Source organism: Drosophila pseudoobscura, chromosome 4, assembly GCF_009870125.1.
Source record: "Drosophila pseudoobscura strain MV-25-SWS-2005 chromosome 4, UCI_Dpse_MV25, whole genome shotgun sequence".
NCBI classification, from domain to species: Eukaryota; Metazoa; Arthropoda; class Insecta; order Diptera; family Drosophilidae; genus Drosophila; species Drosophila pseudoobscura.
Window position 1 is genome coordinate 5684556 of NC_046681.1, and position 19511 is coordinate 5704066.

The 19511-nt window shown below is 43.7% G+C and overlaps 1 protein-coding gene across 11 annotated transcripts in view; it reads left to right on the top strand.

The window, feature by feature from the left end:
* The window catches only part of sick (sickie), a 207843-nt gene that overhangs the window by 183728 nt on the left and 4604 nt on the right, over positions 1-19511 (top strand). The window contains exon 2 of one of the 11 annotated variants that reach the window (XM_015181239.2): positions 7010-8503. The exons of the other annotated variants lie outside the window; for them this stretch is intronic. Coding sequence (XP_015036725.1) covers positions 7124-8503 — 1380 coding nt within the window. The 5' untranslated portion in view covers positions 7010-7123. The remainder of the gene's footprint in view (positions 1-7009; positions 8504-19511) is intronic. 11 annotated transcript variants of the gene reach the window in all.

A 19511-nucleotide genomic window follows, 5' to 3' on the forward strand; every position in this document is an offset into this window, starting at 1 on the left:
GGAATAGGGAATCACGGGCACTCGCACCAGCCGTGGTCGGGTCTCTCCTCTGTACACAAATCACGTCAGCAGACAATTTATCAGACGATGAGCGAAACGAAACGATTCGAAACGAAACCTTGGGACAGTACGACCGACTTTGAATGCGCTCGAAGGCTAATGAAATGCAATTGGAAATTTATTGTTTCGCATGCAGATAGAACCCAAGCTCTTCGGTGGGGCCCCACCGATCTGAAACTGGAGTTCCACTCGAGTTCCATCCGTAATTACACAATTGCCACAGAAACAGCCCTGCACATCTGGGCTGTGCAACGGCGACGAGACGTCCACTTGACGGACAACACAGTACCAGAAATTATTATATGCCAGTATACACGAAACAATGACGACAACTCCACATCACTCTGTCTGTCTGTCTGTCTGTCTGTCTATCAGAGGGTCTCCCTCTCTGGTTCTTCGTGTGCATGTTGCATGCAACATTTGTGCCTGCTCGCCTGCTGCCTCCCTTTTACTCTCTTGTTTTGTTGATTATGCTGATGAGTTTTCTGCCTCTCTACTTATTATATATCTCCAGTCCCCCTCCTGCATCGCTAATAATAATAATGAAAAACTTTTCCCCCCTCTTTCTCTCTTTTTTGGCTCTTCATTTTTTTTGGGATAATGGGCTTTGGGGTTAAGGGGGGTCGGTTTGGGTCTCTCGACTTTGTTTATGCCCCCGTAACATGCATCCCCAATGGACAATAATACGACGAGTGTACGGGGGGAGGAGATGCTCGTAATAGTTGGAAAAAGCTGTCTTTGTATCTGTTGTGTAGGTGCCAGCAATCCAATCCCATTGTAACATTTGGCAGAGGCCTCTCTACCCCTCTCTCCTCCTCTGCCTCTTAGCGAGAGATGAAAGATATGAGAGTGGGTTTTCGAGAGGCTTGAAGACACTTTAAAGCGGAGGAGAGAAATGTTCTTAAAGTGGTAAGAAGGAGTCTTGAAAAGGTAGTTTCTTTTTTGTGGAATTTCATAGGAAATCTATAAAAATGTAACCTTCAAAATTGTGTATCTGGTATCTTTGTCTAAAGCCGCATAAAACTTCTGTTCGATTAGGATCTTTACGAGCATAGAAGCCAAAAGGAATGTTATCTAAGAATTATTTTTGGGGGAATATAAATTTCATAATGTTGTATATCTTTTATGGGAATTATAAACATTCTTGATAGATGGCTGAGCATAAATAGCCGGTAACGATTTGAACTCATTTCACAACAAATTATGATGTGGATTTACAATATTTATTCTATAATCTATAGAAAAATGAAATATTTTCCAGATAAAAACATTAAAAAGGAAAGGCCTTTCCCATGCATCGAAGTCAGAAACCAGATTTTCGCATCATTTATCCCATAAATTACCATCACATAAATCTTTCGTTGTTGCCATCCGAAAAATCTGATTATCTCTAATCTCTCAAACCATAAAATATCTCTCCCCACTCTCCACACTTTATCTCAAACGTCTATCTGTTTTGCTGATTTTGCATTAAAGAAAAATCCGCTTAAACTTACAAATTCTCTCTCTCCCTCGAGAGAGAGGGAGATAATAAACACTTGAAAGGGGGAATTATACACTGCAGACTTATCTTCGTCATTAAGCAGACATTATCTCAGATTTTGCCGCATTAGAGATGCTTGTTTTCCGTCTCTTTCTCTCGTGGGATGGAGGGGCAGCTCTGGCTTCGACCTTCGTTATGCAATTGGTTTTCCAGTCCATCCAATCAAATGCAATTGCCGCCGCATCTGTGGGTCCGGGCTCTGAAGTAACTCTTAATGAAATGCATTAAGGCTCGCTCGCCCCTCGTTCATATAAAGATCTCATATGCTCGGGCAGATTGACGCAAAAAACTCATTTCCCCCCATTGAAATTGAACAAAAAACCCTCTCGAGTTACATGCCTAATGTTGTTATATATACGATATACGATATACTCGTATGCGAGCCTCTGCTGTGGCATAAGAAAAAAGAAAACTTAAATTAGCCTCAATTGTTTATAATTTCCACAAAAGTGCTTATGCGCTCGTATCAAGTGCTTGAGTGAGGAAGTGAGTGGAGTGCAGGGTCTGTCTCGGTCCAGTCGAGATCGTCTTGAGACCGGTTCCACCCGCTACATAAAGTTCCGCCGAAAACTTGGCCACAGAGGCCTCTACTTCCACTCTGTGACTCTCGCACATAGCAGGTTTCGTGTCTAATTAATGCACTTCGATAAACGTCAGAGTAGAGATACAAGAGAAATATACGAGTATCTGAGGACCAGAAACGAAGCACAATGTAAGCTGAAATTCTGAATACCCTTCTAGTTAAATTAATCCCAGTGCAGGTACAAGTTAATATTGTTTAATCTGGGTCAAATATGATAGGATCAACCCCTAAGCCTTACTGTGCAGATGTTTTGGCTTGGCAGAAAGGGATTTGTTGTAGGAACTTACTTATGATATAGTGGTACAATTGCAAAGGTTTGTTTGAACCTCAATAAAGATTCTTCTGTAAGGGATTTTCAACGGGAAATTAAGATACAGAAACATGGATACTTAATATGTAAATTATTGTATATCTTGCTCCATCTTTCAACCAGAAAATCCAATGGAGAGTGAGCGAGAAAAAAAACCGAAATTTTCGGAAATGACGGTGTCAGCATCGTTCAGTCCGTTTTGGGACTTATCGAAGCGAGTGCCCAATCCCACCGAATCGATTCGATTGCCTCTTCAAGGAGGGCTAATACTCTGATTAGCACTCAAATATGTTCGAAATTATTCACATTGAATGAGTGCTCATTCCTGAACGCGTCATAGGTAATTTTGAATGGATTCATGGAGATCTCGAGTAGCTTTAATAATTAGATGAGGATCTTATAGCATCCAAAGTTTTCTTCTTATATTCTTATATTTTTTTTTTTTTCCTAATCAAAGTTCTTCCAAAAATCCTAATACCCTCTTCAAGAGGCAGCGACAGCTCTTAGTTTTTTGTAGATCGCCTGGCGCTCCCCTTTTCAAGACTTTGTTGTGTTTTTCGCTGTCTGTTTTTTTTGTTTTTTTTTGCATAAATACATAAATTTATTAATTTTATGATCCGAGTTCGCTCTTGGGCGATAACCGTTCGATGATAAGCCCCAAAGGCAAAGACAACAGCCCGAAAATTTCAATGGAAAAAACGTTGGCAATGTTTCAGGCGGCGCCGCCGCTTTTGCTGTTTTTGCTGCTGTCAACGGAAATATGTTTCCAACGTTAATTTCTATATAAGTTTGAAATACGATCTATAAAACGCTTTAATGCCGGGCACTAAATTTCTGTGTGTTTCTTTATTATTATTAATTTTTAAAACACACCTTAAATACGCAGTGGTTGGGGGTTGGGGGTGTGGAATACAAGTATTCCGTCGAAGTGTCTGTCAAATCTAACACCCAAACCATAGCCATAGCCCCCGTGAGCTGCTACTTAGCTATGCAGTTGACAGCAGCTCTCGAAAAGTCATGAATCGGCTTTTTGTGTGCTTTGTTTTCAACCAGTTTTTGGCATTGAAGTGGCCTGGCATGTGGTACGAGAATATTTTGGATATTTTGCCTGTGACACAATTAGCCAACGAGTTTTTCGCTTTTCGCTTTTTCGCTTTTTGCGTAGCTTTGAAATAATCGATCAATGGAGGGGCACCCCAATGTCAACAGCAACAGCAACAGCATCATCATCATCAGTAAAAATAAAACGTATCGTATAGTATTGTGCCCCCAGGACGGCATCAGCAACAGAACATGTGTTGACTTGATCTCTTGATCGCTCGCACTCGTAGTTTGTTGTCTTTTCATTTCCTAAATGCATTAATCAGCCCACAGCTTCAGAGACACTGAAATGTCACTCATTATTATTATGTGTATATATTTTCTTCTACTACGAAAAATTTAAAGCAATTTCCTTTTGAGATTCGGGCTGCCTGATAAGACAGCGCCCCAGTACCCAGCGGCAGCAGCCGCGTTGTCTAGACAGTGCTCTGCTCCACTCTGTGGCCTGGCCGCCTGCCCACAGGAAAGAGCACCCAAAATCTGTGGCAGAGAGAGACTCAGAAAAGGTGGAGAGTCAGACAGACACTCGCGATAAGGCGATGGTTTTGGTGGCTTTGCATTTTGGCGAAAGTTGTCAATGCTCCTTCTGCTGCTGAGCTGCTGCTGCTGTCAAAGGTGCGTTACAGATAAACCAACAGCCACAGAAAAACGAGGCTAAAAAATGGCTAAGAAAAAGAGTGAATAAAAACGCCTCCGCACAGGAAATCAGTCTGAACCTTTGGCATTTCCAAGCGGCCACAAAAGTTCATCGTACAGAGACTCGTAAGACTCGTATACTATGTAGTATTTCCCTTGAAAGATATACAGAAACAAAGACTATTAAATGCCAATGCAAACTGCAATTGCATAAATTTCAATAGACAATAGTTTTTCGCTAAAGACAAAAATTCAAACAATTAGACGCCCACATGACCCACAAAAGTCACTTTTCGGGGGTTGGGGAGGGGGAGCTTTTTGATTTTCTGATGCCCTGTGGGTGCTTGAAATTTTCGACAAAAATTTGATTTATATTCGCCTTTGATTTTCGAATCAATTTGCACGACTTGAGACGTGGTTTGATTGAAATTACTGACTGCTGCAGTGGCTCTACAACTGTCCAACTGCGGACTGTACAGTGTACACTTTGTGGCTCTCAAACTATGCCTTGTGTTCCTCTCAAACTCTTAGCCCGAGGCTGAGTCACTCTCTCTGCCACTTTTGCTGTCTGTCGTGCTCTTTTGAAATTAGTTTTTTGCATAGCAGCTCATAAATTTCAAGAGACTTCCGCATTGCCACTGCAACACTTTTTGTCGCTGGCCCAAGTGTCGGCTGCAGCAGTGCTTATCAAACCGTCGATGGTGATTCACATTGTCATCTGAGATCCTGCATTGAAAGGTTGATTGATTGCCGCGATACAATCGCAGGCAGGCATCTCAAATTTATTATATATCTATGCACATATGTACTATGTGTGTATGTGTGTTCATGGCTCTGTGGATTGTCGGGGAATGTGTATACGGTCTGTGCTATAAAATCTTTATATTCCAGAGTTCACTCTTCACCGATGACCCATGTTTTTATGATATTTTTGGAGATAGTTTTCTATATCTATAGTCGCATTTCTGTTGCAATTACAGCTCTCTCAGGTCTTTCTATTAAACAGCAGTGGTTTTTCCAAATCTAAGGCTGTTGAAAATGTACTTTCAGCACATTTTCGTGACTTTCAGACTTAAGTTTGACTTGAAACAAAGTTTTTGGCTGCTTTTTGTTGCATTTTATAAAGTTTTAAAAGTTTTTGTTTGACTTTAAGGCTGTTGAGTCTTGGTGGCACGCCCCATATGTCGGTGTTGAAGGTTGAACTTGAAAATGTGGCCTTAAACTTAAAGTTTTAATCTTTGGTCACCGTACAACCCGTAGTTTTATAAGAATTTCTATGAAGTCTGGCAATTATGGCAGTATGTTCTTTTTGGAGCTTATTGTTCCAATCCAATCCCCTTTAAAATACAACACTTATTCCTATCTCAGATTCCTGCACTTATCTTTGATCTCTCTGACACTCTCTCTGTCTCTCCCTAATTATTGGAGAACTTTAATGTCGTGTTTAATTACTTCATCCACATTAAAATGATATACATTCCCTCACATCCTGGACTCCAGGCCCCACAATTAAAGTGGTTTATTAACAGAGTTAGCAGAGAGAGCACAGAACGCTGTGGCATACCCCATGAAGTGCAATCAAAACAATTACAGCCAATTCACGCAGTGCTAAAAACAACAACTGTCCAGAGAGAGACCTCCAGCTCCAGACAAAAAATACAACAATAAAGCAGAAAACATCGAAACGTAGTCGTAGTCGTCGTCATCGTCTATATGTTGATGACATTAGAAAATTGTTGTTTATTGCATTTCCTTGTTATTGTCGGAGAGGCCCGAAGTCAAGCCCAAGTCTCCCCGACCAGCCTCTTGGCCAGCAGCAGGCGGCAGCTTTTTTTCGCCTTGCCACCAGAAGTGTTCCGTTCCTCCTTCTGTGGCTGTGCCAGTGGCTGTCTCTTTCTCAAGTGTCAACGACTGCTGCAGGCCAAAGAACTAACAAACCAATTGACAGGCAGAAAAAGCTACAGAAATGGCAGCGCACCACACATGGCACATGCTTGTACGAGTAGCATAGATACGTAGATACATTGATACTCGTTTGTGTGTTTGAGTTTGGGTGCTCGTTGGGTGTCAGTCGAATGTGTCAAGTAGTTGATAAAACTTATAAGATGTTGGGGAACTCGAAACAAAATGCAGTTCCGGGTAATCGTGGATTCTTCGCTAAAGAATTGTGGGTTTTCTATGATCTCTGTAGAATCGAAAGCTCTCGTAACACCCGCCCAATTAGATTCCACTCACGTGCTCCTCAGTTTGACATTGAAAAGCCGTCGAATCCATTAGGCCTGGCCTCTCCTCCTCCTCCTACATCCATCTCCCAAATCTATCTCCTCCATTGTGCTTCTGCTCCATTAACTTGCTCTGAGGTGCGATAGTTTTTTGGCTGTCAATCAGAAAACCTGTCATGTGAAATAGATGCTAATTAGGCGTTAATGAGGCGTCTTAGCCATAGAAACCAGAGAACCAGAGACAAGTTGAGGGACAGCCACGATTCGAGTGACTCTTACTTCGAGGAATATCATCTCCAACTCTTGAGGCATCAACTCCCACATTTGAGGCATCATGAGGATTCCAGGGCGTGTCCCGTGGAGTTCATTGGACGCTCAATGAATGAATCCATGCTTCAATTAAAAATGATTGATGCCACCATGAAGGGAGGGCAGGGGGCCTCCCTAGCAATGAACAGCGAGCGAGTGCAGTGGGGGGGCAGCATTAAAAAATATCTATCTGGGTTACCCCCGGAGTCGAATGAATAAATGATAAATTTGAATCCTCAATTCAGCGATTAATCAATGTTTAAAGTGAACAACGAACAGCCGACGAAAACCAAAATGAAAAACTTGTGAAAACCCCTCGAATCGAAATCCGAAACTTAAGAAAAATCCAACTCTAAACGATGTCTGCGGCCAGCACCAGCAGTCGACCGCCTCCGTCGCCGATTGCGGCGCCCATTTATGATGGCTATGCCACGATCCGTGCGAGGGGTCTGACCCGTTCCTGTTCCATACGCGCCGCAGAGGCCACCGAAGCGGCTGCCTCCTCACAGCCACCGGCCCATCAGCCGCACATACTGCAGCCCCAGAGGAAGAGAACAGTGTCGCTGAGGAGCACCTACAGCCAGGGGAATGGCGAGGAGATCTATGCCCGGGCGAAGCCCGTGAGGACACCAACCATTGGAGGAGATCTGGAGCCGATTTATGCGAGCACCACATCGAATCCCGTGGGCTTTCGACCGCTCTCTGACGCCTCCAGCTCCTCGGGCGGCGGGAGCATGCCCTGCGACTACCAGAACGCAAAGAAGAACTCCCGCTTCTCCCTGGACTCCCTGCAGAGCAGTGCCACGCCCAAGACCCCGGACTACAATACTGCGGGGGAGGAGGAGCACATCTTCCTGTACACCGCACCGGACAGCCCCAAGCGTCGGTTGGACAGCGGCCTGCGAAGCTCCTACGACAGCTCCGAGAGGGGTTGCTACTCGCCTCTACCGAAGATCAGTTTCGATATGCAGGAGCGAGAGCGGGAGCGGGAGCGCGATCCGAGGATACGTCCGCCCACGTTGCGCCACAATTCCGTGGGATCCACGGGCTGTCGCCGACCCATGACGCTGTCTCTCACGGAGGCGCCCCGTTCGCCCACAGGCCTACCGCCGCCCGCACCCGTGCGCCGCGAGAGCCTCTATGCCAAGCCAAAGATCTATGCCACGCCCACGAGGCCGCCGACCAGCACACGCCTAAATCTGTACGAGCTGCCGATAGTCACGCAGCGGAGCAACAGCGCGGAGCTGTTGGAGAGGTCCTTCACGAGCCAGAGCCTCGCCACCATCGACCAGGATGAGCTCCTGGTGGTCCCCAACGCCATGCCCATGCTCCCGAATGCCGTGGATCGGCGCTACCACACGCTGGGGCACATGCGGGTCAAGAGCATGGCGGCGGGTCTGCACCGCAGCCACGATGTGCCCGTGGGCTCCATGCTGGACATGGCCACCGGCGGGCACTGGCGGACGCATCGCGGCGGCAACAAGTCGGTGGGGAATATCTACGCCTCGGCGGATGCGGCCGTCAGCGATCTGAATCGCATGGCTCCGGAGTACATGGATCCGCTGGACTTCAAGATCGGCTGCCAGACGACGCTGAGGAGCAAGCCGCTGATTCCCTGGTACGAGCTGGCCATCCGGAGGGACTTCAAGCGGCAGTCGTGTCCGCCGATCAGTGGGGGGGCAGGGGGAGGCCAACCCTCGCTGACATTGGCCGCCTCGCCGCAAGAGGAGCTCGAACAGGTGATGTAAATTTGATTAAAAGCGATCAATAATCGATTATAAATCGATCAGAGTATTGAACATTTATCGATGCCACTAGAATAGTCATAAAATTGAACGTAACGTCATTCGATCTGTAGCGACTGATAATTCATCGATTATTAATCGGTTTTTGGCGATAAATCAATTGCCGATCGATGTGGCTATCGATTTATTAAGAAAAAGTGCCAAAAAAACAATAAATAACTCTTTGAATGAATATTTCTCTACCAATCACCCCATCAAGAAGCGTATAAACTCAGCAGAACAGAATATTAGATTCCTATAAATTTCCTATAAATTCAACAAATTCCCTCATGTTTTGCTGGTACTGTTATAAATTTCATGGTGTCCATGTTCTGCGTTCTCCGTTCCTCTCTGCTGTTCCTGGTGATGTCTTCACCTGGCATTCGCTTCATCCGGCTATGGCATTACGAATGCAAGTCATCGAATATGGCCAAGCAATGTACATACTCGTACTCGTACCAGCAGCAACCTCCACACTTGACCAACAATGCCACTGCAACTGCAGCCGCTACTCGTACAGAAAATGCAACTGCAACAGTCCGAGGCAGACGCAGTGGCAGTGGCAGTGGCAGAAGCCAGAGGCAGAAGCAGTACGACTGTCAGTCGCCGTTAGATGCTTTACCCACTGATTGATTTAATCAAACTTGCATGAGGTGCCTCTGGAGCTGGAGCTGGAGCTGGAGCTGCATGCCTGCCTGCATTTGTCGCTTGTCTTAAGGCCTTCGGGGTCCTCCTTTGCTCCGGCTCTGGCTCTGGCTCTGGCTCTGCTCTCTGGCATATTAAATAAACGAACAGCCACCGCTGGCCCAAACGTCTTTCCCATTAGGTTCACGTCCCATGGATTACAGTTCCTGATTTTAATCCTACGACTATGTCCGTTTTGGTGCAAGCAGCACCCCACAAACAACATCTGTTGTTGCTGTTGCTGCTGCAACTGCTGCTGCGACTGCTGATGACCAAAACTGATGACCTGATTTCGCAGAACATGCAATTGATATGTCCACGAAAGAAATCGCCAGCTTTCAATGCGGTTTGCTCAGCCATGGGAATGCCCTGCAAAAGGCAAGACGATGATGATTTATAGAGTGTTTTCTTTATATAGAAATCTCATTGATACTTTGATACCTGAGAAGGCAGGATTGGAGTGTAGTTTTAGCGATGGAAATGTACAATTTCGTGCCACAAAATGAATCGATATCATCGATCACTCTCTTGATGAATTAATCAGTAACTATCCACATTAAATCCCCCAAAACCTGACCCCAATTAAAACCCACGAACACTCGGTGCGTGTTGAATATATTTGAGCACTGCCTGCTCCTTGGGATCACAAAATACACACTCGATGCCCATTCATAAACCCCTCGATACCTGGCCGATCCCAAAAGGCAGACTACACCAACAATTTCGTCGCCAATTGCGGGTCCAATCAATGTCAGCTTTCAAAACAAATAAAGTTGCCATTAATGCCGTCCGTTCGGACGAGTACACAGTGGAGTACGTATGGTTTGTTTTTTATCTCTCGGTTTTCTTAAGGTTTTGTTTTTTGGCGCGTTTTTTTAAAGCGGTTTTTAGACTTAGCCTCTGCGACGCCACAAGCTCTTGTTTTTTAAGGCGTTTTTCATGTTTATTTCATGTTTATTTATGAGCACTAGCTCCAGCTCCAGCTCGGCAGCAGCTGCCCCCAGCCAGCCAGTACCCCAATGTTTGGGTCTGGGACTGGACTGTGTCTTGGGAATGGGACAGCGACAGCACCAGCAACAGCGACAGAGACTTGGGTTAGTAGGTAACTTGAGCCGCCCGCCGTCGAGGGAGTATGAAAATGAAAAGTGAAATTGTCAGATGGCGTGCGAACAGAGGCGGCAGCCTCTCAGTTGATAGTTAATGATGAAGATCGTTATAAGCTGCAAATAACAGATAAATTATCGATATACTAAGATAGTTTGTTTCAGTTTTAATGGTTGAAAAGTTATTTGGAATAAATATGAATGGGTTTGATGGCATTATGCAAGTGGAGAGATTTCTGGAAGCTATAAAAGTACAAGATTTGATTGTTTTTATAAGATTTCCATATTGGTCGATAGTTTTCCCCATTTTCGATAGTAAAATCGATAAATACAAGATAGTTTTGACTTGATTAAGGTATAATATAATACACTATTTGTATTCAATAAGTACGAGAAAATTCTAAAAACATTCCCCCCGAAAGGCTCTTACAGTTTTAACAGAATGGCTCATAGGTGCTACAGTTTAAGCAGCTCTGACCATGTCATAGGTGAGATCAGAATATCAAAAAATTCGATTAAAGAGTTCAACGATGGGGTTCAATTGTTGAATGCTAAAAGTTGATTGCTTTTAATTGATTTAATTTGTTGATTTATTTATGTTTTTTACTCTTCAATTTACATATTTGGCAATTGCCAACGAAATACGATGTGTCATCATCATGACGATGGTCGAGGTTGAGGGAAAAACTGGAGTATAAAGTGATTAGAGATTACTAATATCTATAGAGTATTTCGGGAAGGTGATACCAAATTATCAGAATTATCCACAATTTTCCATTACGAGCATTAGAAGCAAATGCTTTTCCGTTTGTAAAACTACAAAAAGTATAGAAATTCAATGGTATATCGCCATGTCCGTCACTTCATTTATGATTAATGTGAATTTGATTGTTATTATTATTCCTACCATTCAAGAGAAGGGCCAGCATAATTAATGAATGTAAAGAGGCTTTTTGTGCTCACAATTTCAATTCAATTCAATCAAGTGCTTCAATTGAGTGTTAAATGGCTGAAATCACCTGACGGCTTGGGATTGTTAATTATTCTAATGGTTTTCGACCAAAAAAGACAGACCTCACAATGGAAAGGGTGATGGAATGAATCGAATTGAATATCCGTTCTAAAGAGCAGGTTTCTGAGGGGATTTCTGATGGATTGCTCCCACCTTTTAATGTCACACCTTTGATGGCGAACAGAATACATTAACCAGCAGCTAGAGGCCTCATTATGGCCGTCAAGGACGGTTCATCAACCGTTTGTGTTCTACTTTCGAGAGTCTTTCTGCTGCATAATTAATAAATCTTTGGGCCTGACAAAATGCCAACAAATTGCCAGCTCCAGTTCGGTCCGTGGCCCGGGCCTTAAACAACTTGTTGGGTTCTTTATCTATCGGAAAAATCGCTTATTAAAACCGTTTGCTGTATGATAAACGAGATGGCCAACTGGCGATTGGCCAGCGATTGTGTGGAGAGCGGCTGCTGCTGCTGCTCCCTGCCTGCTGCCTGCCTGTCAGCGCGCGCTGAATCCACATGCAATATATTTGTATCTCATAGATAGTAATTGCCACTGTGCCACAAGCGGCACGGCAGTGCTGCAACAAAGAAACTGGTTGACTAACTGAATATCTCAAATGTGACTTCAACTCCGAATCTCATGTGTGTGTGTGTGTGTATGTGCGAGTATCTCAAAGTTAATATCTCAACTCCATCTGCGTCTCCATCTGTTTCTCAACTGCAGTTTGTTTTTTGTCAGTGGCAACATGACAGCTACATTGGATTTACGAGTACTCGTACTGGGGCTTATTTTCGAACATGATTCCCAAATATTTCCATAGATTTGTGTACTCATTAAGCGACAGGGTATATTGTGGCCAAGGAAAGCATTTTTGATCTATGAGAGTACATAGTTTATGGATTATCATCCCTCTGGGAATACCTATAGCCATTTCCATGGGTGTTTTTTGTATGAAATTATTTATTTTGGGAAGATAGGAGAGAAGTTTGATGTCAGGACAGATCAGGCTCTCTTTTGCATGGTATTTTCAGTCATTAAAGAACAAGATAAACCCTTGTGGTGTGCAAGATAAGAACCCCAGCTTTGGGATACCCATAAATAGTACTATTAATTACGAATGTATTAAAATTCACAGCAATCGTATAATATTGTCTAGAGTTCTTATCGTCAAAAGTACAAATGATATTCCCACTTATTCTAGAAGGGTTCTTGGGATAAATCCCGAGTGCGGGTAGCAGGTATATTAACGTCGAAAGATCTTTGACAGCAGGTACATTAAAGTCAATAGATCTATGACTTATAGCCGTCTTACTTGTTTCTTTTTTCATCTACCGCTTGCATTCAATTTGTAATTAAATTATAAATATTTATATCCACATTCAAGTACGAGAATAATCATACATTTTACTATGCAAGTCAGCAGAAGCCAAAGCCCACCTCTGATCTTTCGGGGCACGTGTTTGCTTTTGTGTTGTTCGAGTCGTTTGTTAATTTTTGCTGTCGGTGCGCCTGGACTTGGGGCATTTTTTTGGGGGGCTCCCGTCACAGGTGGCTGCTGGCTGAACAAACCAGTTTGTAGTTCTTTAACAGGGCTCCCAAAAGACCTACAGAGAGCGAGTGAACAGAAGACAAAAACAGAACACAACAAAAACTTGTTTCCGACCGCAAAAACAAGACAAACTCAAGGAAAAAGGCACAAAAAACGAGTAGAGGCATGGTGGCATGGTGGCATGGTGGCATCTCCTGCCACCAGATGGGGAAGAGACAGAGAAATAAAGACGTTACCATGATGAAGCTTGTTTGTTGTTCGAGGAGGCAGAAGGACGAGTGCGAGTGCGAGTGCGAGTCCGTCTCCACTTCTGTAACTGTCTGTAGGTCTGTCTCCCCGAGGAAATCAGCACAGCAAAAGTAAACTCCAGTCCAAACCCAGAATCAAAACAAACAAATGAACACAGAACAGAGTCGGAATCCAGAAGAAACCAGAGAGAAGGCCGCACGACCATAGCCCATTTCCCATCCCACTTTTGTTTAATAGGCAACAAAGAGGGGGGAGCAGCTTTTCTCGCTCTGTCGCTTTGAATTTTCAAACTTAACGCAACTCAAATATTATATTATCATCGTCGTCATCGAGCAAACTGGTTGCATCTTCATTGTCTCTGGTCGCTTGTCCCTGGTCTCTGTCCGAACGTGCCTCTCTTGCGGCTTCCGGTCTTGCCATGAAATCAATAAAAAACAGAAGAATGGAAATTTAAAGAGGGGGAAACGTAGAGCACTTGAATAGCCAATGATCGTGTCACGGGGACAAGTCATTGTTTTGATTGTTTTCGGCTCAAAAAGTGTCTTTAATAAAGGGATAAATTGGACAATCCACGCACAGAATGCGTCTCGTAAATTCTGATTGAGTTTGTTAAGCGATTTCGGAATGGTTTTGAAGCAGATCGATCGGTTTGGGGGCCTGTAGAAATATTTTGAATGTATCAGATGACAAGAAAGGGATACGGGAATAACTATTCGAAAGCAAAGCATAAATGGAGAAGTTATGGCAGAGCTTAGGGTTATTTTCGACTTTTTAAAATTAGGGTATAAAGATTTACATTATGTATTTAATGCTGGGATGGAAACTCCAATGAAATCTTTACCAATAATTACTGAAAATTCCCACGAATTTCACTTGTATTTAATAATAGTTAATCTTTCAAGATTCCTCTAAAAAAACTTGCTAAAATATCTTTGAATGTTTAAACATTTAAGCTTAAGATTTAATCAAGCATTTCCCTCTTGAAGTGCATATCTTTTCAAATCTCTTGTACGAAAACCAATCTTGAAATTAAATGCCTTTTCCGCTGCATTTTATAGACTCTCCAACTAATTTTCCTTTACATTTCTTTCTCTCTCTCGTTGCAGGTAAGTTTTCCACATGGAAAATCCATAAAATGGGCAAAATCTGCGATGGGGGTAGCGTAAGTTTGTGCCAGAGGGGAAGACGGGGAAGACCATTAGCCAAATGGCGAATTTATCTAAGTAGCAATAATTTTCTTTGGCCACAGTGCCACAGAGAGAGAGAGAGAGAGAGAGAGCGAGAGAGCTTCCACAATTGTACAAATAATGGAGAGTGCAATCTTGATCTTTCACTGGAGACCAGAGAGGAAGGAGCCTTCCATTCTACTACTATAAAAAATACAACAAAAAACTGCAGTGGACTGGCGGCAGCGGCGGATCAAAGGCAATTCCATTCGGACTTGGATGTATCTTTCGTTTTGTGGATCTGTGGACTGTGGACTGTGGATTGGCTCCCCCGTTGTCCAAGATTTTTAATGATGATTTGCTATTTTTTCTCGAGTTTCTTTGCGATCCATTCAAGACCCAATGGATGCTCATGTCTCTCGATATATTGTATCTTTGTTTGTGTGTGTGAAACAATCAGAACGGATTAGTTTGTTAATCATTTTATTATGTGGCAGCGGCAGGCAGTCGGGCGGCTTCGAAACGAATGAGAAATCGAATTAAGATACAAAAGTGATGTGTGTGGTGCACAAAAGGAATCTCTCGAAACAGGAAATCTGCAAAAGGAACACAGAATGGCACTTTGGCTAAAGGAGGGTTTTCTGAGAAAGTAAACTCAATTCTAGGGCTGAAAAGGGCGTTATTTTGGCTTTAAAAAGTAGTATCTATGGAATACCCTATCATATCTACTGCTCATAATAACCAGAGTCAACACGAGGCACACTTCCATCATAAAAAGGTGGCACACAGGTTAGCATTTTCATTAATTTTCGTGGAAAATCCATCAACTTTGAAGATAGTTTATCTGTTTGGCCGAGAGGTTAAACTCGTTAGACCTCCGCAAAAACGTTGCCTTTTGGGAATTAATATGTGACGCCTCAATGGCGGCCTGACCCCAAGTGCAGCCTTCATCAATTAGTCATTGGGCAGGCCCTCCCACACATCCTTGGGTGAAACTTTCACTCTCTCTCGAAGGCCGGACGGATGCTTCATCAATCAACAGAAGATTTTCCTATGCAAATCGGGCACAAGGCGGAGGCATGACCCTGCCCCCGCATAATAAATCAGGAATGGAAGCCATGTGACAATTGTTACAATTGTTCCCCTCTCCCTCCTGGCCCTTCCTCTCCTGTTCCTTTTTATGTAAATCCACAACAAAATGTCAAGTGTTGCAGTTGCAGTTACAGTTTGCAGTGTGGGCTGTGGGCTGTGGCAGATGCAGTGGCTGTGGCATTGTGGCATATTCCTACTGCTGTTGAGGGCATAAATCATTGGAAAGGTCAAAGTGCACACGCCCACGGGTAGCAGCAGCCACAGAGTCCCACAGATACAGATACAAGATACGCTCTCGTACAAGAGCACCATTTTTGGCAACACATGGTCGCCTGATGGCTGGTATCCGCTGTGTCTGCCACAATTTTCAAGTGGGGGGGCAGCATTCGTTGCAGCATGATTTATGCAACATTATGTGTAGAAATGTCACCCGTCGCCCGTTGGTCATAAATCTACCTCCAAGACTGGCCACCGACTGGCGACCCACTTAAGTCAGTCGGTAATCAAAGCACCACCACAGCTAATCGAAGGTCTAACCTTATCGGGGCAGCACTCTCTTATCATTCCCGATACCGTGCTATCAGTAACTGGCGATTTTACCGCTGAACAAACTTAAAGTCATTTCGAAATGCTAGATGCTTAAAACTGAAACCTTTTTTGTGGGCTGCACTGCCATTGAACTTGAACTTTGTTTTGTGTCTGCAAATTGTCAGCAATAAATTCAGCAATGCATCAGTGGCAGCAGCAACAGCAGAGGCAACAGCAACAGCCACATTGACAGTCAAATTAAAGTTGCCATTGCTGCGAGTACCCTCTGGATGGTGGGGTCTAATGATGTGGAGGATATGTTTGGCAAGCAGAGAGAGAAGGAGGGATCTTTGAGCTAATATAAGAGAGATATTTATTCGGGATAGACCCCAAACACACCTTTGCTCGACTGTGTATTAGTTAAACCCCCAATTTTGAAGATATTTGCATACAAAGTTTATAAGTCCATGCCGACTTTATGATATTGTAAAGTTTCAATAGGAACAATGCTACGGAAATTGGTATTTCTAGGAAAAACTTATATGTTTTTCTGTATCATCCAATCAATGAGTAGAGGGCTACTACTTATAGAGGATCATACATGAAATTATGGCCAAAAAATATCAAAAGGAACGTCTTAAAATATGATTCAAAACATTTTATCAAGATCTGGCTACTCTTTTTATGGACGAATCTTTGAGGTAATATCAGAGAGAATAAAAAGGATGAACTTTAATAAACGAGAGTGTATACAAAGCCCTCATTGTAAAGACATCTATTATAGATGTTATAAAATAGTTTTGGTTCGTCTTCGTTTACATCTATGATAATAGCTCTATATAATATGTATAGTTTTTATAGGAATAATCATTCAGAAAACAGGTCTTTCTAGGCAAAACTGCTACGTTTCTATGGATCATCTAAACAATGAGCAGAAATTGTAGCTGTAGAGGATGATACATAAAGTTATACCCAAACAATATTGAAAAAGAGGGTCCTTACAACCATTTCATTAATATCTGGCTACTGTTTTTATAGCAGTAGCAGTATAGTCTAAAGGGTATCTATAGCTTCGAGCAGCTTTTGATTTTCTGTTTTTTGTTTTTTCTTGTTTTTTGCAAACGCTGCTGTAGCTGTGGCTGTTGCTGGTGTTTTTGCGTTGGCCATTTAGCATATGGCCCCAGCGACTTGCTGCACTTTTTATCTCTCCCTATCGCACTTTTCTCTCTCCCTCCTCTCTCTCTCTCTCTCTGTCTCTCTCTGGCTGCGTGTCGCTGGCAGCTGATGCATAACCGTTTAACGCTTCGTTGCCTTCGCCGTGCAAATGAAGTGCAACAACAGCAACAGCGGCAGCAGCAGCCTGCCCACACTCTTACAGTTTGAGAGTCGTTGTTAAAGGTTTTGGCTGCCTGCTCAATGGAAGGAGGGAAGGGAGGAGCGTAAAGGGCAGCTTAGATGCTTTGGGGGAATGTTTCTGCTGTGCTGCTTCTTAATTTTTTTTGTTACCCATTTTCTGCTTCTCTTCTACGAGTTTTTTCATTTCCCTACTTCCTTCTGCATCTGCCATTTCGTGTCCCCCGCTTTCATGTCTGACTTTTAGAGTTTGGCGCGCGTTTCCTTTCATTGGGGGTCGCTCTCCGGCTCCGGCTCCGGCTCCAGCTCCCCCCTTTATTTCTTTTCTTAAAGCAACTCTGCTGTTGTCCCTTGAAGTTGTCTTTGTTGCAGTCATTAGTCGTCGAGTACAGTACCCGATGAATCATCCGGCGAGTTGACTGCGAAAATGAAAGTTGAAAGGGCAGACAGGAGATGGATTCTAAGCATGTTGTTGGGGCTAGCTAGAAAGCTAATGGTGTTATAAGTTTCGCAGTGCATTTGCCATGTGGGAGGTCCACTAATCTTCCACTATAATCTGCAAATTAAAGCGCTTTGTTTGCCGCTCAATTTTCTTACCATTTAAGGTGCTGGCTGGCTACCGAAAGCCGTTTTCGAGTGTGTAATTATCTCGAGTTAAATGCTTATCGCAGTTTGCTTTATTGGCCAGGCAAATTGAGCCACGTCTGTATTTATTGGCCGGGCAAATTGAGCCCGGGTTCAAAGCCGGCACTGCCAATATTAGCATTGGCATGCGGTTCATTAATTCCCCTGGCTACAGATACAGATACATATAGACATGACCTCATGCGATGGCATAGTCGATTATTAAATGGAAAACAAATAGGAAGACACATTATTTGCCAGTGATGTGAGGCGTTGAGATATCTCCCCTTTGGAGGCCACGATTCCAGCAATTGTTTGTCACTGATTCGCGACTTGTATCTGCACCTTTTCTCCGCTTAATTTACGGATATTAGATACCGCGATGACGCCTCAGGCATTGCAATTATTTGCCAGTAGATTCTCTGTTTCTGTGTTGCTCTTAAACATTTGGCTAGTCGCTAGTCCCTCCCTCCCATCGCTGCTTCAGATTCTCCTTGTCTATGCCCTGCCAATATCCCAGGCATTGGCTCACTTTTCGATAAACATCTAACACGTTTTCCATTTTAATTTGCGTGTCGCTTATGCAAATTATGCCGAGGCGAGGCAACTGGTTGAGGCTTTTCATTGGAGCCCCCCAATCTACGGCTATGAGTCGCTTCGGTGGGTAAACAATGTCTCAGCTTCGACCCATACCGGCCACGGGTTCAGTGTAAGTTCAAGGTCAGTCCGTGTCCGAACTGAGCTCATGCTCTGCCGCCGTTAAAAGCACTTGAGAGTGCTTCGCTTTTTACGATCTCTGGCCCCGAGATGGCATTGTTTAATTGTTGGGGAAAGGCCGCGGTGGGGGCGCATCCTGGCGGAGACATCCTTCCTTCCTCTGTGTCACGTTACTCATACGCACCGTAATCAATTTTTATGCCTGTCGCATACGTGAGCTGGCAGACCAATGAGGCGGAGACAGAGATACGGAGAAAGTTTCAAAGGGTTGTGGCTAGGGGCTGTTTCGCCCCACCATTCTCGGGGTTTATGGGGTGTACGTGGTTTTTTAATTTGAATCGTGTTGATTGTAATGTGTGGCATGTGGCAACGTGCGATGTGTGGAGGGATGGGACGGGCTGTGATTGTTGTGATCACGTTTGCAAATTTTATTATTTAATTAGTCTGGCAGTAGAGGGAAAAGCATTTCAAATGCCTGCCATGTCGCCCAATTTGATAATAATAAAAATGCTAAATCGTTGCGAGGGAGAAAGGATACTCTTTTGTGCTTATTTCTGGATATAATTTTGATGAACGGCACTCTTTTCCTTGGGGCAGGGCATTGCTTGAGATAAATTAACTCATTCTTCAGCGCTTCCGCTTCAAATGCGAATGCTGTGCTTTGTGGTGTGGTGTGTGGCACGTCTGACTGTCCAATTGCAATTACAACTTCCGCTGTGAGTCATTTGAACTCTGCCCTCCGTTCTCTAATGGCGCTCATTAGTTACTCCAAGTCTCTTGGTCTCGCTGAGTGTTCCCCTACAATCCCCAATCGCCAATCGGTTTGCGAAGTCAGCTGTCTTGCCGCCAGGCCTTCAATCTCCAACAGTCTGCAGCCAGCCACG